Here is a 23940-nt window from a genome sequence, read left to right as displayed (position 1 = left end):
ATAACTTAGGGTCCCCCATGCTCCTGTAAGCATGAGAGTACTGTGTGACCTCGTGCACACTCTAGAAACAAGCCCAATAAACTCATTCGTTTCCCAGTGGAATCATACTTTGTTGGTGGTGCTTCATAAGGAGGGGACAGATAGATGTCGTTTATGTCTCCCTAGGTAAGGAATTATCCCAGCAACCTCAAAAGGAACATTCTAAAATGGATATCAGAGGAGACTGGGTGAAGCTGGGCGTGGTGCCAGACAATCTGACCCTACAACTTGGGAGGCAGAGGTGAGGGATGGAGGTGGGGGGGAGGTTCAAGGTCAACCTGGGTTGCAAGACCTTGTCTCAAAACAAGACCAGGTAGGGTGACAGATGCCTTAATTCCAGCACTTGTGAGTCAGAGGCAGGTGAGTTCAAGATCAAGGCCAGCTTGGTCTACACAGTGAGTTCCAAGCCAGCCACGGGTACATAGAGAGACCCCACCTCAAACAAAACAATATTGGGTGCAGTGGTACACACCTTTAATCCCAGCACTCTGGAGGCAGAGGCAGAGTGAGTTCCAGGACAATTAAAAAAAAAAAAAAAAAAAAAAAAAAATATATATATATATATATATATATATATATATATATATATATCACCAAACCAAAGGGGATTTCGGGGACAAAGAAGTAGTAGAGAAGCCTTCCAAGTTGCTGCAATGTGCACATGAAACTGATTTGGGTAGGCTGGGAGTGAGGGAATCTGCCCTCAAATTTGCTTTATAGCTGAGATTGCCCTTGGCCTTTGGCTCCTCCTGTCTCCTCCTTCTCCCCAGTGCTGCTGGAATTACAGGCAAAGGTCACCATACTATTCTAAATAGATTTTGAAGATAGAACCAGTTAGAGTTGCTGATAGATTAGAGAGAGAAGAAGAAAATTAAGGAATTAAAGATAATTCTCATATTAAAAAAAAAACTAAACAGCTTAAGACAGAGAAATAAGTTCAGTTGAAAGTACCACACGCCTTTAATCCCAGCACTCAGAAGGCAGAGGCAGGCAGATCAAAGTGAGTTCGAGGCCAGCCTGGTCTACAAAGTGAGTCCAGGACAGCCAAGGTTACACAGAGAAACCCTGTCTCAAAAAACCAAAACCAAAACCAAACAACAAAAAAAGACAGAGAAGTCCAGAGGCCTGAGGCCAGACACCTCAGCTGTGTTTTCAAGGTATTAAGCGTGAGTGAAGCGAGGCTCGGGTTTATATATCAGTCTCTGTGAGTCAGGCTGGAACAAGTCAGTGCCTGAATCTTCCAGTTCTGACCACTGTAACGGAATTGGGTCCCTGTAAGTGAGGAGCAGCTTCAGAGGGGGAGACTCCACCAGCCAGTTTCTCCAACAGCAGAACCAGTCCCTCAGCATGCATGCCTCTCTGACCTCTCCCCTACTGTGTCATTGTATAAGATTTGACCTTAACAATTAGGTTTAAAATGTAGTCCTTTCAGTCTGTGGCTCTATCCTGGGCTCCTCCGTAAGCACAGAAGGGAACCACAGGCACAAGGTTGACACAGGAGAGACCCTGAGCCTGTCCAGGCAAAGCTTCCCAGAGAAGAGGGCTGTCTCACAGCTGCCTTCCCTGCACAGCCTCCGCTCACAGTGTTGTCCTCGTCTCATCACCGTTGGGGCTAGAGGTTGGAAGATAGTCTTTTCCTGACTCCAAGGAACATTTCAGAAACATTGATCGATAAAACCCGTGGGCATTTCACTCCTTCCACATTGGACAAGTGGAGCTCAGTCCCCGAGGAAGGGCCTGCAGGCCTGGGCACGTTCTCTTTCCCTCTGCTGGGAGGAATGAGGGTTTGGGTCCCAGCCAGGCCAAGCTGAGAGGGGGTCCAGGAGCCAGTGGTTAGCAGCTGGAGCCATGCCGGGCTCACTGAAAGGTCAGTCAGGAAAGGGGGCCACCAACCTGTCCCTGATGAACAGGTTCCCCCAGAGCCAGTCAGGGGTTTGAGGTGTTTCTGCTAGCCACTAAACACATTTCCCGTCTCCTCCCCCAGTAACTTTGATCATTGCGACCCTGTTTCCATCTCTGCTTTTCACCAAAATTCCAAGAGCCTCTTTAGATGGCTTCCTATCTTTCGACTCAAATTTGGACAGTCTCACAATCCGGTTTTCTTTCTTTTTTTATTTTTTATTTATTTATTTTTTTTTATTTTGGAATTTTGAGACAGTGTTTCACTTGTAGCCCAGGCTGGTCTAAAACTCTTATGTAGCTGAGGCTGGCCTCCAACGCATGAATATCCTCTGGCTTTAGCCTCCTGAGTGCTGCTGGCTTGGAATTATAGGTCTGTGAACCACCACACTTGCCTTGTAATTTAATTTTAATTTTAATTTTTTATCTAGGTAAGGTCTTGCTATGTAACTCGGGGCTGGGACTAGCCACATGGGCCGTTATTCCCAGCTCACAATCTACCTTCACACATGTGCTTCAGTGTTTTTCCAAGACACAGGTCCGACCTTGTTTCTTTTTTGCTTATTACTTTCCTCCTTTCTGTGCCAGCAAGAGATCAGGCTCCAAAGCTTCCAAAGCCCTTCTCTCCTGCGGCCCCCACCCCCACCCCGTCTCTAGTCTCAGCGCACACTTGCCAGTGCACACTTGCCAACTCCGCTACGATGCCACTTTAGGTTCTGTCGATCTCTATCTTGAGAAACTCCTATTCATGCTTCAAAACCTTGTTTGAATGTGGCCTTCCTCTTGCGGCCTCCTGCCCTGCTCCCCTGCCTAGGTCTGTTCGTCCCATCTTCTCCCCTATCTGCCTTTCCACCGACACCCTCAAGATGCTGCTATCACAGGCCAGGGAACTGAGTCTCGGAAAGCAGAAACGGCTTGTCTATTCTTTCAAGGTGGAATATGGACTCAGATCCCCAGAGTTCTGATTCTTAGACGAGTGCTTTGCTCACTCTACTTTCCCCAATTACACACTCAAACACAGGCACACACACAGGCTACAGCAGTGTCGCTGTGTAAGTAAATGCCACCAGTGGGGATGTAGCCCAGTTGGTAGAGTGCTTGCCTAGCATTGAGGACAAACTGGACGTGGTGACAATTGCCTGTTAGACGCACAGCTGTACAGGGAGTTCAAGGCCAGCCTGACTGTCTCAAAACCAAGCTAACAAAGCAAACCTACGTCACAAGTAAGTAGCCCTGCCGTGCTTCCCAGGTGTCCCTGAGACAGTCGGGGAGAAGAATGAATGGGATCCACTTGGAGATTCTCCGAGCCCTTGCATTTTATGGAACACCGAGTCTTGCTTCCTCACCAGCAGAGGCACATTTCCTCTGGGTTCACTTGCTTCTGTTTTCAGAACGGAGGGATGACTGAACAACACCGAGCACACTTACTAAGTGCAGTACCTTAAACATCTTATCATTTTTAACTCTCAAAAAAAAATTTTTTTTTTCAAGCTCTATACTGGCCTCTTTTGCTAGAGAAGAAATCCAAACACAGACCCAGGACCACAGCTGGGGATTTGAACTGCGGGCCTTCTAGTTATGACTGGATTCCAAGCGGGCAACTTAGCTTGACCTCCTTCGGAACTGGTGACTGAGAAAGAATAGAGACACTCTGGTCCAGGACAGCTTACCCCCATCTTCGAACTCTTCCCGGAAGTAGACTCTGCGGCGCTTCCCCTGAGTCCTGAAGGTGCAGGTGGTCAGCAGCAGCAGAGGCAGCAGCGACAGGCTCTTCATCTTCACAGGCGCGCAGGGAGGTCTCCGTGAGGTGCTTACTCAGCCAGGCACTTTGTGCTGTTGTCTCTTACCTTGACCCTGGGGCTCAGGTTGAGATCACCTGCTGCAGCACCTGGCCGCCTCCCATTCGTGGTGTGGGTCAGGGCGACGAAGGCTGCAGCCAATGGTTGGGGACCACGAGCCCAGACTGTTGGCGGAGCTCTGACTTCACGTCAAGGGAGCTACAGGGCAGGGTTCCCCAGAGTGTGGGGGAGTGGCAGGACCAGCTGAGGTTGGCCTCTAGAGAGTTCTGTGAGCTTGCTCAACTTTGAGTAGTTGGATTCAAAGTGTTCTTAACATGATTCCTTCCCTTAATCCCTCCTTCCCTCCGTGCATCTATTCATTCCATCCACTCCCCCATTCACTCATCCACAACGCCGATGAAGAAACTATGGTAGCCGGGCGATACCTGTTTATTTTAACCATAACACCCAAGGTTCAAGGCGCCCACCGGAAGCACGAATCCAGGGTAGGATGTCAAGGAGAGTGCCCTGCAAGAGGTGTCCGTGGCTGAGCCAGGGAAGAAGAAAAGGAGTGGGCTAGCACAGGCCAGGAACAGGGGGCAAAAGGAGGGAAAGACCTGTAAATGAATCTTGCCTCTACCCAACCATCGCTAGGCAGCCGCTGCTATTTCCCTCACTGTGAGAAAAATCACAGCTCGCTGGCGGCCAACATGGCGCGGTATCATTCAACCCTCACACAGATGAATGGCAACAGAGTGTTGTAGTCATGCTACAGGTGGACAAACTGAGGCTCTGGGGACAAGCAGCTTGCCAGCATCATAGGGAGGTAGACTAAGGTCCAGTACCCCGCCACCTCGAGACGGGGTTTCTCTGTGTAGCCTTGGCTGTCCTGGACTCTAGTGTTGGGATTCCAGGCGTGCAGTAGCTCTGATGCACTTCACCTCACTTATCTATTTAGTGTCCTCACTGGAGTGCTTCCGTGTGTGAGGCAGACCTGGGAATCAAAGCCGCGGGAGAAGATGGAGTCACCCTGCGCCCACGGAGCTCACTTTCTACTGCAGCAGACATAAATCATAAAGAAATGGCAGATAATGGTTGTCAGCATGGAAAGGATGCGGGGAGGTGGGAAGGGCTGACAAGCCGCAGAGGGAAGAGGCCAGGGAAGGCTTGCTTACAGGGGCACTTTGGCTGAGAACGGGATGAGAGGAAGCCATGCACTGAGCTGGGGAGCTGTGCCAGACAACAGCAACAGCAACGGCCGAGGCCAAAGGCTTTTAGAACAGGAACACGCTTTCCGCACTTCGGCATCAGCAGTGTGACCAATGTGGCTTGGGTACAGTGAGCGCAGAGGTGGGGCTCACAGGGAGTTGAGCGAGGACCTCATGCGGGCTGGTGAGCTAAGGAGTTATCACTGGTGCATTGGGAAGCCGTGGAGAGAGTGACGTCATTAGGTGCTTGCTTGAGACACTCAGGCCAGACTGTTGTTGCTTCTAATTTAATTTTTTAAAAAAGATTTATTTATTTATTATTGTATATATAGTGCTCTGCCTCCGTGTTCACCTGCAGACCAGAAGAGGACATCGGAACTGATTATAGGTGGTCGTGAGCCACCATGTGGTTGCTGGGAATTGAACTCAGGACCTCTGGAAGAGCAGCCAGTGCTCTCAACCTCTGAGACACCTCTCCAACCCCTAATTTAATTTTCTTATTTGGTGCGTGTGTGCCACATGGATGATGGAGAACTAAGCCCTCTGGAAGAGCAGCAAGTGGTTTTAACTCCCGAGCCATCTCTCCAGCCCCCTCCCCAGGTTGTGTTTTGAATGAACTACGTAGCTAGGAATGGTTTTGAACTCCCTATCCTCCTGCCTCTACCTCCCAGTCACTGGGATCATAAGCACGAGCCACCATGTTGAAGAGTTGTATTTAAAAATATCTCTGGGATCATGGCATGGTGGCATATGCCTATACGTCCAGGGGTAGAGGCAGGTGGATCTGTGTAGCCAGCCAGGGCTACACAGAGAGACCCTACCCTAAAGAAATTCTCTGGGGCTGGAGAGATGGCACAAAGGTAAAGGCATGCGCAGCCCAAGCCTGATGACCTGAGCTCAGATTCCCAGAGCCCATGGAGAGGTAGGGCTGTGCACTGACATCCACACATGTGCACCTCCTCATGAGCAAAATGTACACAGAGAGAGAGAGAGAGAGAGAGAGAGAGAGAGAGGAGACAGAGAGAGAGGAGAGAGAGAGAGGAGAGAGAGAGAGAGAGAGAGAGAGAGAGAGAGAGAGAGGAGAGAGAGAGGAGAGAGAGAGAGAGAGAGAGAGAGAGAGAGAGAGAGAGAGAGAGAGAGAGAGAGAGAGAAGCAAGTAGAAAGTACCACAGGCCAAGCATGAAGGGAAGGGACACACCTGCAATTCCATCACTTGGGGGCCAAGCATGAAGGGACACACCTGCAATTCCATCACTTGGGGGCCAAGCATGAAGGGACACACCTGCAATTCCATCACTTGGGAGACCAAAGCAGGAGGACAGGGGACTTGAGGCCACACCAGGCTACATAATGACCGCAAAGAGAACAACGACTACTGTATGCTATGCTAGGGACGTCAAACAAACGATTAAAAGTTGTCAAACGCAGTAGCACAGGCCTGCACTCAGGAGGCAGGAGCAGGACAGCCGCTGCATGTTCAAGGCCAGCACAGGCTACATAGCAAAGCTGGATACTAAAGCGGAAAATAAAACAACGGAAACAGAGACTGGAGATGAGCTCAGTGAACAGAGTGTCTGTCTAGGACCCGTCGTCCTGGGGTTGATGCCTAGTACCATAAAAACTGGATAAGGTGGTGTTGGTCTGTAACGCAGAACTGGGGAAGTAGAGGCCGAGGATGAAAGAAGTTCAAGGTCGTCCTTGGCTATGTATGAATTCTAGACTAGCATGTGCTCCATGAGACCCTGTCTCAAAAAAAAAAAAAAATTAAGATTTATAAACTGGAGCTCAGAAAGGATCCTGGCTGCAAATATACACTTGAGGGATGTAAGTGGTACTGTGTGGGCCAAAGAGCTGGAGAGAGAGAAGAGACTGGCCAAGGACTCTGTCAGGTTCCCAGCACTGCAGGAGTCCAGACCTGAGGATTTCAGGGTCCAAATATTTAATCACCCTTTTCAAAGTTTGTCTTAGTCTGATAGAGCTGGGACATGCAGCTCCCAGGCAGATGAAGGACTCAGAGAGCAAGGCAGAGGGAGATAAGCAGGACCACACTGTCCCAGGCCTAAAATGCCAGCTGGATAATTCCAGATTTGGTTCCTCAAGGCCAGAGTTTTTCAATCTACACTGGTAGAGTTTATGCAATAAAGTTTCCTTTGTAGCGAGGTCTGTCCTCTGCACTGTGGGATGTTTAGCTGCTTTTCTTTTCTTTCTTTCTTTCGTTCTTTCTTTCTTTCTTTCTGTTTGTTTGTTTTTCAAGACAGGTTCTCCCTATGTAGCCTAGGCTGTCCTCGAGTCACTTTGTAGACCAGTCTGGCCTTGAACTCACAGCGATCCGCCTGCCTCTGCATCCCAAGTCCTGGAAAAGGCATGTGCCACCATGCGTGGCTAACTGCTTTTCTTAACAGATGACAATTACCACTCTCCCCAACAGTTGTAGCTACTAAAAATGTCTCTACACATTGTGTGTGTGTGTGTGTGTGTGTGTGTGTGTGTGTGTGTGTGTGTGCACATGCACAGAAAACTGGACTCCCACTGGAAACTGCTGTTCTAGACACCAGTAGGTTCTAGGGTTGAAAAAAGTTGTGACCCGATGAGTATAAGTGATGCTGTCTTACCACTGATAGCATTCTTCCTTCATAACCACCCCTGCAGGGTTTACAGCACACTAGTCCTAGTAAGAAGTTATCAGGTTTCTGTTCTGAGGAGCTAGAATCACTTGCATGATGGGTAACTTTCCAGTGGGCTCTTCCTTCTCAGCGAGACGGTGAAGTTGACCATGAAGTCCTCAAAGACAAGGCCCGCTGTGCCTTCTTTGGTTTTTTTTTTTTTTTGTTTGTTTGTTTTTTGTTTTGTATTTTCAGCTCCTGACACAATGAGAGTGAACTGAACAGGTGGATTTTTAAATTGCATAATATGCACAATTATGTTTTTTTTAAAAGATATTGATGAGATAAGAAATATGATGGGTATCTGATACAAAACAAATGGCAAGTATTTTTTTCTAGCAACGTTGTCTGTTTTAGTCTTTTGATGGGAAATCCTATAGACTGGCAAAACATGTAGACTTCATCTTCAGGTGTCCTCCCTCCCTCCCTCCCTCCCTCCATCCGTCCGTCCGTCCTTTCCTTCCTTTTTTACTTTTTTCCTTTTTCCTTTTGAGCCCAGGTGGACCTCAAACTCATCATGGAAATAAGGCTCCAGATCCTCTGTCTCTATTTTTTAAGTCTGGGATATCACTCCTGGCTTCAGTTATATTTTCCATATGGGAAAAATCCATGTGATAGTTGCAGAATCTATGGGGTTTTGTCAGCTGAACCATGCCTAGCTGTTGTTCTGTCTTTTTGTCAACAACGTGATACGCAGCTAAACAGGGCTGGCCGTTTGTTCTGAACAGCTGCTGTACGGAGTTCTTGAGACACTCGGAAGCTGCATGAAGACAAAGATGAAGTCTCATTTTTTCCCCACTCTGAACCTAGAACACTTGGCATAGAGAAATGCTCAATAAGAAGTCTGCCAGGACACAGTATATGCTTGATGACACAATATACGCTTTATATCGCCAGACCACCTAGGGCAAAGTTTCCTCCATCTTGTCTCAGCTGGAGCCATCTTTGATTTAACTGAAGCTAACTCCTACCTTACCTCCACCCCTCACCCCCAGCTTTTCTACCTCTGCCATGAAAAGGACTGTGGGAAAGTATTCAACCCTATTCTCAAAACTCAGGTCAAGCTAACTGCAATTTCTTTTCTTTTGGCTTCTGTTAAACTGCTTGCTTGCTATGAACATAGTTGAGCAAATGTTCTTGTTGTATGGTTGGGTATATGCCCAGGGGTGGTATAGCTGGGTCCTGAGGTAGCGCTATTCCCAATTTTCTGAGAAGGCACCAGGTTGAGTTCCAAAGGGGTTGTACAAATTCGCACTCTCGCCAGAAATGGAGAAATGTTCCCCTTTCTCTACATCCTCACCAGCATGTGCTGTCACTTGAGTTTTTGATCTTAGCCATTTTGATGGGTGTAAGGTAGAACCTCAGAGTCTTTTTTCTTTCTTTCTTTCTTTGTTTTCCGAGATAGGATCTCTCTGTGTTATCCTTGGCTGTCCTTGACTTGCTTTGTAGACTAGGTTGGCCTCGAACTCACAGCAATGCACCTACCTCTGCCTCCGAAGTGCCGGCATTAAAGGCATGCAATATCATGCCCCGGCTTTCAGAGTCATTTTGATTTGCATTTGCCTGATGATTAAGGACCTTGAGCATTTCTTTAAGTCTTTCTCAGTCATTCAATATTCCTCTGTTGAGAATTCTCTGCTCAGCTCTGCATCCCATTTTTTAATTGGATTATTTTGCTTGGTGGTATTTAATTTCTTATGTTCTTTATATATTTTGGATATTAGCCCTTTGTCAGGTGTAGGGTTGGTGAAGATCCTTTTCCAGACTGTAGGCTGTCACTTTGTTCTGTTGACAGTGTCTTCTGCCTTACAGAAGCTTTTCAGTTTCATGAGGTCCCATCTATTAATTGTTGACTTTAGTGCCTGAGCTGTTCAGGAAGTTGTCTCCTGTGCCAATGAGTTATAAAGGCTCTTTCCCACTTTTTCTTCTAACAAATTTAATGTGTCTGATTTTATGTTGAGATCTTTAATCCACTTGAACTTTAGTTTTGTGCAGGGTGATAAATATAGATCTATTTGCATTTTCTACATGTAGACATCCAGTTAGTCCAGTACCATTTGTTGACGATGCTTTCTTTTTTTTCCATAGTATGGATTTGGCTTCTTTGTCAAAAATCAAGTGTCCATAGGTGTGTGGGTTTATTTCTGGGTCTTCAGTTTGATTCCATTGGTCAATCAGCCTATTTTTATGCCAGTACCACACCGTTTTTATAACAGTTGCTCTATAGTACAGCTTGAGATCAGAGGTGCAGATTCCTCCAGGAGATCTTTTATTGCACAGGATAGCTTTCGCTTCACAGATTTATTAATAATAGCCAGATTCTGGAAACAACCTAAATAGATGTCCCTCAACCGAAAAATGGATAAAGAAACAATGGAATACTATTTAGCTATCAAAAACAAGGAAATCTTGAAATTTACAGGCAAATGGATGGAACTAGAAAAGATCATCCTGAGTAAGGTAACCCAAACTCAGAAAGACATGCTTGGTGTATTAGCCCAATATTGAAGTCCTTTGAGAAACTCCACCTAGTGGGGATTTGGGACAGATACTAGGACTTGCAGCCAGACCTTGGAAGAGAGTTGAGAGTTGTAAGAGTCGGGGCAGGAGGATGGAAGGACCTGGAGGGGTCAGGAGCTTCACTGGGAGACCACCAAGGCCAGCAGATCTGGACCCAGGGGACCTGCACAAACTGACGCACCAACCAAGGACAATGCATGCAGAGTACTTAGACCTCCTGTTCAGGTGTAGCTGATGGACAGGACAGCTCATGCTCCGTGTGTATGGGGAGATGGGAGAGCGGGCACTAACTGCCTCTGACATGAACTCTGGTGCTTGTGATTTGATCACTGCCCCTGGGGGGGTGACCTTGGGGCACACAGAGGAATGGGATGCAGGCTACCCTGATGAGACCTGATAGACTGTGATCAAACGGTGGGGGAGGAGCCCCTCCATCAGAGGTCTAGGGGAGGGGAATAGTGCAGAAGAGGGAGAGAGGGTGAGAACTGGAAGATAAGAGCGAGGAGATAACAATCAGGTTGTAATGTGAATAAATGATAATAAATACATTTTTTAAACACCTGCTTGCTTGCTTGCTTGCTTGCTTTACTTCCAACCAGGGTATAGTTTTTCTGTGTTCTTTGCCTTAAAAAGTGTAAAATACATTTGAGGCTGCTCTGTGAGAAGTTTCTCTTTCCAGGCAGTCACCAGCTTACTACAGACTCTCAGTTTGAACTTTGGTCATGCTGAGCTGTCTTTGGGTCTCTACCCTGCAACAATACATAACAGATATTTTTTAAATTGGCGTCTATGATACAGACTCAAGATGCCACAGAAAATGAGGGAAGACTGTGTGGTTGGTCAGTTCATGGGCTTTTTCATTTTTCATTTGTTCAGCTGTCTGCTCCACTCAATTCCAGCTTAATCAATAAATTCTCCACTTACTCTGTAAATTCTCCACTTAATCTATAAGTTCTCCACTTAATCTGTAAGTTCACAGGCAGGAAAGGGAAGCGTTCGAGACCATCAGTTTTACTCTGCAGTGTGGTGCAGCTATGCAGGCTGGAAGTCATCCCGGCATGGCCCTGCATCTTCAGATCCTCTGCAGATTTAATTACAAAGCTACAAAGTGAGGCCATAAATTATGCACATAGCCCATGTTTTGGAAATCACTGTGTAGTCCTGGGAATTAGATAGGAGGTTAGATCCCTGTAACCGATACTCTTGCACTCAGGCAGAACAGTGAGAATTTCCCTCTGTCTTGAGGTGACACGCCTGCAATTCTACAAGGCTAGCTGGACGCCTAAACCCCACCCAGGCCTCTGTCCTTAGCTTCCCTCTGTGGATGCACTGGTTTGTCTTGCTTTGCCACATCTGGAGGAGAGGCTGCTTCGGGGTGCACCATAAGGAGCCTTTGCATCTCTCCTATGCTGTTCATTGCCTGGAACGTTTCCTCTTTTCTTCATTCTGGGAAGCCCAGAGAGACTGCCTATTCTTAGTAGTTCTGCTACAAATGTTAGTTTCTCCTCTCTAAGCCAGCCAAGATTTCGTGCCTGAAATCTCAGTGAGAGCATTTCTTCCTTCGGAATCCTTGCCCACCTTCCCTAGAAAGAAGAGAAGAAGTGCACTTGGATTGAACGCTAATTCTGCAGAAGCACAGTGCTGAGTCCTTTGCTCATGTCATGCTAGGCCCCTGGGCAAAGTCGCTCAGATTCTTGTGCGCTCAGTTCCCAGGCCAAGAATCTACTGGCTGGCTGGACAGATGGCTCAGCAGCTATGAGCACTTGCTGCTCTCATAGAGAACCCTCACGTCAGCTCTGACAATCTGTAACTCCAGCTCCAGGGAATTCGATGACTCACTCTTCTGGCCTTGCAAACACTAAACGTGTATGTGGCACATATACGTATATGCAAGCACTTACACATAAAAAATAAATCATAAAAAGGGATCTACTATCTCACCAGGCATGGGGGCACATGCCTGTAATTTTAGGACTTAAGTTTTTTTCCCCCTCATTAATAAATATACTGAATCTTGCAGGAAATTCAGAAATCACATAAGAGTATACAAGAAAAAAGGCAATGAGTTCATGAACTGACTATAGATATTTTGTGTATATTCTTATAGTCTTCTATAGATTAAATATATAACTAGAAAATAAAGTTGGGCTGAGTGTGGTGGCACACACCTTTAATCCCAGCACCTGGGAGGCAGAGGCAGACGGATTGCTGTGAGTAGGAGGCCAGCCTGGTCTACAAAGTTACTCCAGGACAGCCAAGGCTACATAGGAAACCCTGTCTGGAAAAACCAAACCAAACCAAACCAAACCAAACCAAACCAACCACCGCCAACAACAACAAAAAGCTCACTATGTAGATCTACCCACTCTACACACACACACACACACACGCGCGCGCGCGCGCACAATCTTGTTAATGAGAAAGACACAGTTAACAGAGGGGAACCTGTTTTATTTCTTGCATTTGACCTTGAAGGTATTTTTTCCTGTCTTTCATTCGTTTACTATTATAACTGTTGTGTCTTTCCCCAGCTCACTCCGATCTCCCTTCTTCGATGTCACTGCTCTCTGGGGCTCCTTTCTGTCCCACACACCTTGTCCAGATCCCCTTGTGACCTCGGTGCTTTCCTTCAGCTACCCCTATGTGTGGAAACGCCCAAGGCTGGGTCTGTAGCTCTAGTTTCCTTCCTAAGTTCCAAATTAGAATGTCACTTGTTGACTCAACACCTCCCATCTGAGTGTCCACATGCTTCAAATTCAGCACACTCAGCTTTACACGTTATCAGGAAACTGTTCGGTCAACTGTTCTCAGTGCGGGAATCTGGAGTCCTGCTGATTCTTGTCTTTTCCTAACCAGCAACACATCTCCTCCCCTCCCTCCTCCTAGCTCCGCCTCCTGCTGCCATTCAGGACTTAGCCTGTCTCACATGCTCTGGTCTTCCTGATGCTGCCTGCAGTCCGTCCTGGTCACTACAGATGAGCTGCTCCTCTAAAACATTCCTGGGGACTGGAGGAGTAGCTTGGCAGTAGAACACACACCTAGCATCTGAGAGTCTCTGGGTTTAATCCCCAGCACCAGATAATAGAAGTTAATACTAATAATACTAATAATAACATTCACTCGTATATGATCATGTAACATACACTTGTCACAGTACACTATGGATGAACTCATGTTAATGAGACCTTAGACGTTTTTTCTTTTTCTTTCTTTCTTTCTTTTTTCTTTTTTTGTTTTTTGAGATAAGATTCCTCTGTAACCTTGGCTGTCTTGGACAGCCTGTAAACCAGGCTGGCCTCGAACTCACAGAGATCTGCCTGCCTCTGCCTCTTGAGTGCTGGACTTAGTTGTGCACCACCACACCCGGCCTCCTTAGATGTTTGGAGATGCCCAGTCTCTGTGTGTAATTTGTGGTGGAGGAGTATTGGCATAGGGATGGGTGTTCCACAGAAATATCAAAGAACTAATGTTTAAGCTGTCACCAGTGGTTGGGGTAGAGGTCAGGGGTTTTAGGTTCTTGGCGTCTTATCCAAAGAAAGAATTGGAAATAAGGACTCACGCAGATTTGCAAAAGAAGCAAGAAAACTTTATTTCAAGAGAAATGATAGTATAGACCAAAGAGGGATACACCATCAAGATTGACAGATTGACAGTGGGGATTCTCAAGGGCCCCAATTATTTTGGGGGGGCTTACTTTTATGAGGTTCAAAAGGAGAAGGAGATTGGATAATAAAGGGTATCATGAGAGTGGTTTTCTGTTTTGGTTGACAGATTAGGTCCTATAATCATTTTTCCACGTATGTCCCTTCCCATAACGCACTTTAATTTTAATCAGATGTACACCCAATTATGCAGAAGCATAATATAGTAATTAGGAGAGTCTCATGAAAGTTTGAGGACACAGTTTTGCTTTGCCCCAAAGAAGTTCAGGCTGGGTCGGCCTTCCATTCTTCTACCTAAGTGTACCGGTATAGAAACTGTCCACATTCACGTGTTATTAGGGGTGAGGAAATACATCTATTGTTCAGAGTGGGGTGTGTGTGCATAGTATGTGCAGGGATGGAGCCGAGCTGCTGGGCTGCCACCCCAGCTCTTAGGAGATAGAGGCAGGAGGAGCAGGGGTTCAAGGCCAGACTCTTACACATAGTGAGCTTGAGCCCAGATTGGGCTACACGAGAGGCTGTCTCAAATAACAAACAAAAGCCAAACAAAGACGAAAGGCTTTTAAAAGGGTACATCTGGGGTGTAGGGAGCCGAGAGTCAATTCCACGTAAGAAAGGAGGATGCTTATGACATGAATAAAGCACGGGTTAGCTGGGATGTGGGTCTCCAAGTGAACACTGGAAGAAGCCAGTGCTCCTTTCTTCCTTTCTTAGTAACCTTTGTAATAACCTTTGGCCCCACAGCATAGCCACACCTTCCTAAGCTGTGTGCTTCACTTCTTTTCTCCTCTCCAGTTAGAAGAATGGGTGGGAAGAACCCATTCTTGCTGTTTCCAGGTTTTCTGTTCAGAAGGCATTTGCAGCCTGGAAATGTTTTATTTGGTGGCCAACAAATACCAATTAAGAAATATGACACCAATAACAAAAAACAGTTGGTGGCAGGTTTGGGAGAAAAAGGGCACAAAACCCAGCAACAACAGACTGCACTGTGGAGCAAGTGGCACCTGCAGTAAAGGCTGGGGAAAGGCACAGACCATTTCTCCGAGGAGAACACACACACACACACACACACACACACACACACACACACACACACTCACACACACACACACACACATACACACAGACATTTCTAAACAGTTGTGTAGAGGAAGGAAGCTTCCTATTGAGAAACATATGCCATTCTTGTTTCTTCCTTAAAAAAAAAAAAAGAAGTGTAGGGGCTGGGGGTGTGGCTCAAAAGAGCATAGACCAACAAGACAAAAGTTTCTTTTAGCTAGGCATGGTGGCATATACTTATACTCAGCATCCATGGTGCTGAGGTAGGGGTGCTGAAACAGGGAAAACGTCTCTGGTCTGAGGACAGCCTGAGCTACATAGGGAAACCCTGTCTCAAACAAAGAGCCCATAAGCCAACAACACACACACACACACACACACACACACACACACACACACCACTACCAATGAAACAAGAAAGTGGCTACTTAACAGATTATCCAGTCACACAAATGAGAGAAAACCTCACAGAATTCCATTGCTTGACAGAATTAAAGCTTGGAACCGAACCCCTACAAGGATCAAGAGTTTAAGGTCATCCTCCATTTCATGTCAGTTTGAAAACAACCCTGACTATGATTGGTCTCAAAATTAATTTACTTACTTAATTAATTACGCAGAATAAATATATGGTAGCATATCTTTACCATCCTCTGTCCCTATTGTAGTTGTCCAATCACAGGCTCTTTCATTATTCACTTGGCTTTTGGTTGACACAGGGTCTTACTATGTAGCCCTAGTTGGCTTAGAACTTGCTTTGTGGCATTCCTCGTGCTCTCCGCGCTGCCACAGCTATGCAGCTAGAGAGATGTTTCAGTGGTTAACAGCATTTGCTACACAATCAAGGGGACTGGAGTTCCAGCACCCACGTGACAAGCCTGCTGGTGTCCGGTGCAAGCTAACCCCAGCTCTGAGCAGGTGGAGACACAGTGTGATAGAGGAGGACATCTAAGCTCCCTTCTGACCTCTGTGCATACACGGGTACCCCCATACATGTATATTTATACACACACACACACACACACACACACACACACACACACACACACACACACACGAGTCTCTGCAAGTATCATGGTCAGCAGCGAAATGAAACAGGTGATGTAACAATGAAATTCAGTTCAGCCTGACCTAGTTAGCTAGTGCTGGGCCAAACTTCTGAAGTCTGACACCAGATGGTTTAATTTAGCCATTTTTTTAAGCACAGCACAATTTTGGAAAAAAGGTTAAGTGGTGACAATTAACTTAGTCTCATGTGTACAAGAAACTTAAGACATGTTTACATTGAAACTCTTTATAAAGTGCCTATGGGGGTCTGGAGAGATGGCTCAGAGGTTAAGAGCATTGACTCCTCTTCCAGAGGTCCTGAGTTTAATTCCCAGCAACCACATGGTGGCTCACAACCATCTATAATGGGATCTGATGCCCTCTTCTGGCCTGCAGGTGTACATGCAGGCAGAGCACTGTATACATAATAAATAAATCTTTAAAATAAATAAATAAATAAAATAAAGTGCCTATGGATTGTTCCATAGAGATGGGTTCTGTTGACTCTGAAACAAAGCTCAACAGAAGGGTCTAGAAGGCCGGGCGTGGTGGCTCACGCCTTTAATCCCAGCACTCAGAAGGCAGAGGCAGGCGGATTGCTGTGAGTTCGAGGCCAGCCTGGTCTACAAAGTGAGTCCAGGACAGCCAGGGCTACACAGAGAAACCCTGTCTCGGAAATAAAACAAAAACAAACAAAAAAAAAAAAAAAAAAAAAAAGAGAGAGAGAGAGAAGGGTCTAGAAAGGCTGAGGTAAACAATGCCTGTAGGAGTCATGATTGATCTGGCCCTAAGATAACACAGAAATAACCTAGGCCGTTGTTAAGTACAAGTGACATCTCTCATAAGGATGGGACCCTCTGAGTGACCCTCTAAGTGAACAGATGTGTTAGCCCCAATTCCTGACCTCAATGAGTTTGTAGTGTGTCCTGATTAGTGCTCTCTCTTCTCTTTGGCTCTGAGACTAATTTCCTTTTTCCTCTACACTTTAGCTGCCTCCCCGTTACAGACAAGATCTGTAACAGGAGAATATAGGACCGAGACCAGTGTGCCCCCACCATGTTTGACTTTAGCTGATGAGTGTCGAGTGAAGACAAGGCGCCAAGAACTGGACTTTGTCTCGGGACAAAGTCCTTCCTCCTGCCTTTTCCTGCTGATCTGCCTTTTCACAGGTGAAGCTAACAGAGCCTTCTGATGCCTAGTGACCCCGAGGAAAGAGAAGACAGATTCAGAGGTTGATGATAGTGTCTATATTATGTCGATGGCATTTAAAATTTATTTTTAATTATGTGTAAATGTGTGTGTATGTGTGTGTGTGTGTGAGCACAAACTCACAAGGGTTGTGCATGTGAGTGCAAGGCCTAAGGAAGTTAGAAAAAGGCTTCAGAGACCCTGCTGCTGTTGTTACAGTTGTGGGATCAGACTGGGTTCTGGGAACTGAACTTGGGTCCTCTGTGAGAGTAATCTGTGCTCTTACTGAGATAGCTCTCCAGCCCCACAAAGAATTTAGAACAAAATAAAACACATACAGTGCAAACCCAGCTTGTGGCTGGGGTGAAATAATTTGAAAATATATAAATCTTAATTCTTTTTAAAAGAGATTTATTTATTTATGTGCATTGGTGTTTTGCCTACATGCATGCATGTGAGGGTGTTGGATCCTCTGGGATTGGAGTTCCTGACAGCTGTGAGCTGCCATGTTGGTGCTGGGAATTGAATGCAGGTCCTTTAGAAGAACAGCTAGTGCTCTTAATTGCTGAGCCATCTCCCCAGCCCATAAATCTTAATTCTTGTTGACTTTTTAGATGGGGGAAGAGGAGAATTTCTTTTTTAAGGTAAGGTCTCACTCTGTAACTCAGTAGCATGGAATGAAGTCACCATGAAGCCCAGGCTGGCCTTTAACTCAGGGCAGTCATGTCAGTCCTCCTGTCTCTGCCTCCTAAGTGTTGTGATTACAGGCACTGCAAGCATTAGAGCCACTACAGGGGGCTGTGATTGAGTGCTGTTGTTTTGGTTTTGTTTGCTTTTTTTGAGACACAGTATCTAGCCCAAGATGACCTTGAACTTGATCTGTAGTCTTGTTTACATTTCTGATCTTCCTGCCTCCATGTCCTGAGCACTGGGATTACAGGTGTACACCATTATGTCTCATTTATGCTGTGCTGGGGATTGAACCCAGGGCTTTGTGTATGCTAGGCAAGCACTCACACATATTTCATCTTTGTTTTTGTTTTTCGAGACAGGGTTTCTCTGTGTAGCCTTCACTGTCCTAGACTTGCATTGTAGACCAGGCTGGCCTGGAACTCACAATTCTCCACCTCCTCTGCCTCCCTAGTGCTGGGATTAAAGGCCTGCTCCACCACCACCTGGCACATATTTCATTTTTATTGGTCCTCTCTTCCCACTTTTCTTCCCCACTCCCTACCTTAAACCCTTCCTTCTGGAAGTAGTCACTTTCATTTCCATGTCATGTGTATTGTATTACCCTCTTTCCCCCCTTCCCCTACCTTAACCCTGTCATGATCCCCTTTCTAGTTTCATGATCTATAGCCACATACATACATACATACATACATACATACTGAAAATTAAAATCTAGGATCCACACATGAGAGTGAACATGCATTTGTCCTTCTGAGTCTGGATTAACTCTTTTAATGAAAATTTCTAGATCCATCTACTTTACTAAAAATCTCATTTCCCCTCACATTTATTATTTAGCATGCTCGTGTGTGTGTGTGTGTGTGTGTGTGTGTGTGTGTGTGTGTGTGTGTGTGTGTGTACATGCCATGGCATGTCTATGGATGGAGGTCAGGGTCCTGGGGTTTGAGCTCAGGTTGTCAGGCCTTTACCTCCCCAGTCCTCATTTTTCTTCATAGCAGAATAAAGATCCATTGTGTATATGTACAACATTTTCAGTATCCATTTGTGTCTATTGATGAGCATGTAAGGTCATTCATTTTCTTCACATTGTTAATACTGTGGCAATAATACAGATATGTAAATGTCTCTTTGGTGGGAGTTAGAGTCCTTTGGGTATATGCCCATGAGTGGTATATTTGATCATATAGTAATTCTGTTATTTCTTTTAAAAGAGGGTCTCACTATAACACTCTAGGTGGCCTGGAACTAGTTGTGTAGACAGGCTAGTCTCCAACTCAGAGAGATCTGCCTTCCTCTGCCTCGGGCATGGTAGGATTAAAGGCATGTGCCATCATGCCTGGCTTTGGCAGTTCTATTTTTAACTTGTTAGAAATCTCTATACTGGTTCCCATGGTGGCTGCACCAGTTTATGCTCTCACCAACACTGAATAAGGGTTCTCCTCCCCTATCATGATCACCAGCATCTCTCGTCATTTGTTTTCTTGATGATAGTCATTTTGGCCGGGGTGAGATGGAATCTCAATGTAGTTTTAATTTGCATTTCATAATAGGGATACTTTCTGAGAAGTAGGTCATTAGGCTATTTCATCATTGTACGCAAACTGACATGGCATTTGGCAGACCTAAATTATACTGTGCAGCCTCATATCAAGTTGCTTTTCCAGTCATTGTGACCAAACACTTCCCAAGAAGCAGCTTAAGGGAGGAAGCCCTGGTTTTGGTTCATGGTTTGAACAGCTATGGTCCATCGCGGTGCGAAGGCAGAGGGGTATGCGGCTACGACTGCTCAACATCTTCATGGACCAGGAAGTAGGTGTTCATCTGACTATGACCCATAAGGTCTGCAACTCAGTGATACACTCCCGAGTTAGGCCTCATCTCTCGAATGTCCCACAGACTTCCAAAATGGCACAACTAGCTGTGTTTGATCAAGGGTTCAAACACACAATCGTGTGTGTGTGTGTGTGTGTGTGTGTGTGGTATTTCACTCCTAAACCATAAATGGTATTTAAGCTAGGGCAAGAATATCAGTATCATTGTCTTGCACCCCTGCACCCCCCCCCCCCATATCTTGTTCCACTGTATAGTCTTCGGGGATGCTAGACATGGCGCCATTATCTCCTAAGATAGCTGTGTTTTCTTCTGTAATCCTTCTTGGAGGACCTGCATGAGGCTGTTTGAGTTACCTCCCACCTTTTTTTTTTTTTCTTAAAGTCAAGGTTTTGCTATGTAGCCCAAGCTGGGTTGGAACTCACTTTTCAGCCTAAGCTAGCCTCAAACTCACAGCAAGCCTCCTGCCTCTTCCCTATAGTAGTACCCTCTAAAATAAAATAAATAAAATAATAGTTGGCAAATACAGTGAATACATAAACCCAGGCCATAGCTGATTTCCACAGTCAAGCTTTATGCAGTCTCCATAACTGTGTGAGCTACATACACTTCCATAGCCCAGACGGTGTACATTTACTTACGTCAGCGCCATCAGCAGCGTGTCTGCACGGTATTGTTTTGATAGTCCTAACACCACTAGGTAATGGGAACTTCCTGCTGGCTTAGCTCTGTTGTGATCTCATGGGACCACTGTTCCTGTGCTATGTCTGCAGCAGGGTAACATGCTGCCACGTGGCGCAGGGCTGTGCTCCTGTGCTGTGGCTTCACAGTCCACGTCCTTAATGCCTGAGCTCCGTGTAGCTATCACGCCTCCGGCACCTCATGCATCCTCTCCCATCTCCCGTTTGCTGACACGAATGAGTCTGTGGTCTCTTTCGGGTCAAGTGAGTATTTTGGGGCTATACTTGTCTCTGACAACAGCACCAGGCATCAGTCTCCTCCAAGCCACTGCTCCCGGAAGTGTTTCCCTCCAAAGCGTTTCTCTCTGTCTGCTCCAAACCTTGAGACTGTCCATCTCTGGTCTCTTCGAACTGCTGCACACCACACCACGCTCTCTCAGAGCCCTAGACCATGCCCCTCTCCGGGCTGCATGAGGAAAGCCGGTACCAGCTGACAAAGGCCACACCTCTCACGAGACAATTAACAGGTGTGGACAGGCTAAAGCTCAAACTGAGATCCCACACTTGGGATTAGAACATAAACATATTTACAAAACACAACAGAGTTTACAAAGAAACCAGAACTTCCATTACGGCAAATGTTTTATATATATATATATATATATATATATATATATATATATATATATATATGTGTGTGTGTGTGTGTGTGTGTGTGTGTGTGTGTGTGTGTGTGTGTGTGGTGCCCAGCATTTATTTTTTTTAAAGATTTATTTATTTATTATTATGTATACAGAATTCTGCCTGCATGTACACCTGTAGGCTAGAGAAGAGTATCAGATCACATTATAGATGGTTGTGAGCCACCATGTGGTTGCTGGGAATTGAACTCAGGACCTCTAGAAGAGCAGTCAGTGCTCTTAACCACTGAGCCATCTCTCCAGCCCCAGAATTTAAATAGATACATAAAATTGTGTATTTATACTTATGTGACTTGAAAATAGAAGTAAAACTGTCTAGAGGGACAAATGAGACTAATGGGAGGGGAGGGACAAGAAAGGGGAGAGTTAGGAGAATACGAGAGGTAATATATTCAATATACAATATATAAATGTGTAAACCTTCGAAAAAGTCACCTCCCTATTCAGTTGTCTAAAATAGCAGTCCTAATTCCTGTTCTCTTTATTTTTTTCCCCATAGCACTTAACAATTTTTTAAAAAAATTTATTTATTATGGATACAGTACACCTGCACACCAGAAGAGGGCATCAGATCACATTATAGATGGTTGTGAGCCACCATGTGGTTGCTGGGAATTGAACTCAGGACCTCTGGAAGAGCAGTCAGTGCTCTTAACCTCTGAGCCATCTCTCCAGCCACACTTAACAATTTTTAATATGTTATCATGGCATACCATGGCATATTTTGTTGTCTATTCTTGCTTTCCTCTCTACCCTCTGCAAATGTTCTCAAGCCCTAGAAGAATGCATAGGGCAAAATAGCATGTGTTTAAGTGTGGTGTCCGATTCTGGGAATTGAACTTGGGGACTCACACAGGCTAGGCAAGCACTCTGCCACTGAGCTAATCTTCTTAGACCACGGCTATTAAGTGAATGGTTGTGTGACAGAGTACATAGCTGAACTCTGGGAGTGGTGTCCTTTGATGTGTAAGGAATGACCTACAAGTTTTCTTAAGTGAAGGCAGGTGTGACGGCTAGTCTTGGTTGTCAACTCCGGGGCACAATTTTCTGCTATAAATACGGCATGGTCGAGGGACTTTCTCCTCTTTCTCTTTCCTCCACTCCTCTACCCCCCATCTTTGTTTAGCTGAGTCTGGCTTTGAACTACTGATCCCCTAGTCTCCCAAGTGCTGAGATTACAGATACACCATCACGCCCGACATGAATAAATAAGCTTAATATTTACGCTGGCTTCCTCAGCTTTCTCGCCTCCATAACACCCCGCCCTACACACAATAGGCAAAGAGAGAAAGAAAGAAAAGCACGCTTGGACTATGATTGCCAGGGGCGTGGGCCCACGGGCTGCACAGTGGAACCGCCCCTGGCCCCGCCCAGTCAAGCCCCTGTCCCGCCTAGGCTCTCGGAGGCCCCGCCCCCGGCATGCCGAATGCCATATAGGCGGCTGACGTCAGGCCGTTTGTTGTCATTGGCGGCTCCCAAGATGGCGTCCATCGTAGAAGGGCCGCTGAGCAAATGGACTAACGTGATGAAGGGATGGCAGTACCGTTGGTTCGTGCTGGGCAGCTCGGCTTGGTTTGTATTTAAATTATCTGAATATTTTACCCTTTGAAAAAAAATCCAGGCCCAGGTGTGGTGAGGCACCCCTTTAATCCCAGCACTTGTGAGGGGAGGCAGAGGCAGGCGGACTCCTGTGAGTTCAGGGCCAGCCTGGTCTACAAATCGAGTCCAGGACAGCCAAGGCTAACACAGAGAAAGAAAAAAGAAATTCATTAGAAAAAAAATGTGGCCCAACCAGTTCAGATATTCCTCCTAGAAGGTGCGGCTTTAAGCAATTAGGCACATGCAAAGCATTGACACAGATAGAGCAACAGCGCTCCCACGCACTAAAACAATGGCAGAAGTCACTGCCCGCACTCAGTCAGACTCCTGCTCTCTCCAAGGTTACCCTCTTATCTTCAGAAGATCGTAGGAACCCTCTGTAAGCAAACAACAGAGGATTTAAGGGGAAATGTTTCTAAATAGCCACTGGGGAGAAATATGACCCTTCCTTCCTCTAACAAGGACAATGCCTTATAGAATCTAATCTCGGAAGGTAGGATAAGTATTAAGGAAGAAAAAAGAGGTCTATGAAAAACTTCTACTTACAAGGACAAGGAGTCCAAGCACTCCAAATCTACAAGGACAAGGAGACAGAAACACACACACACACACACACTAAAGGAATTTTTTTTTTTTTCAAGACAGGGTTTCCCTGTGTAGCCTTGGAATTCCTGGACTTGCTTTATAGACCACGCTGGCCTTGAAGTCACAGCCATCCACGTGCCTCTGCCTCCTGAGCTGGCGAGCGCCACCCCTGCCCGGCCACTAAAGGGACATTTTATCTGGGCTAGAAACTCCCTAGAATCTTAAGTTAGAAGCTCTCTAGGACGGCCCTGGATTCAGACCCACACAAATTTGGGATTTGAAGGGTAACTTAATTCTATAGTGCCACTAACTGAAATTACTCCATCGTGAATCTACTGGCTAGGTTCCATGGGATTTGCTGATTATCACATTTGAATTTAGTGAAATTTGATATTATTCTTTATTTATCGGATTTATAGGATTTCGCAAGTCTTCAGTTTCTCAGTATATCCAGGATGAAATATGCAGTTGTTCCTTTTCCATCCGACATAATCTACAAAAATGTGGTATCGTGTGTGTGTGTGTGTGTGTGTGTGTGTGTGTGTGTGTGTTTGTATGTGTTTTGTTTTTTGAGTAGTTTTGGCTTTGGAGGGTTTCGTTCGTTTATGTTGTTTGTTTGTTTGTTTGTTTTGAGACAAGTTCTCATTAGGTACTCTAACCTGGCTTGACCTTAAAATTCCCTATCTAAATATGTGGATATAGGGAAGTTTACATATATGGGCCACTGCATTCAGCTTCGAACAGAATGTTTGTGTCACAAGTCTGATCTTTTAAAAATTATGTACAAAA

General features: G+C 45.7%; 1 protein-coding gene across 1 annotated transcript in view; it reads right to left on the bottom strand.

Annotated features, from left to right (window-relative positions):
• LOC127211875 (calreticulin-like) overlaps positions 1-3815 on the bottom strand; it is a 35988-nt gene extending 32173 nt beyond the window's left edge. The window contains exon 1 of the mRNA XM_051171963.1: positions 3609-3815. Within this exon, the coding sequence (XP_051027920.1) occupies positions 3609-3714 (106 nt within the window). The 5' untranslated portion in view covers positions 3715-3815. The remainder of the gene's footprint in view (positions 1-3608) is intronic.
• Between the last annotated feature and the right edge of the window lie 20125 nt (positions 3816-23940).

The sequence above is a fragment of the Acomys russatus genome, chromosome 29, assembly GCF_903995435.1.
Source record: "Acomys russatus chromosome 29, mAcoRus1.1, whole genome shotgun sequence".
NCBI lineage: Eukaryota > Metazoa > Chordata > Mammalia > Rodentia > Muridae > Acomys > Acomys russatus.
This window is presented reverse-complemented; position numbering and strand designations above follow the sequence as displayed.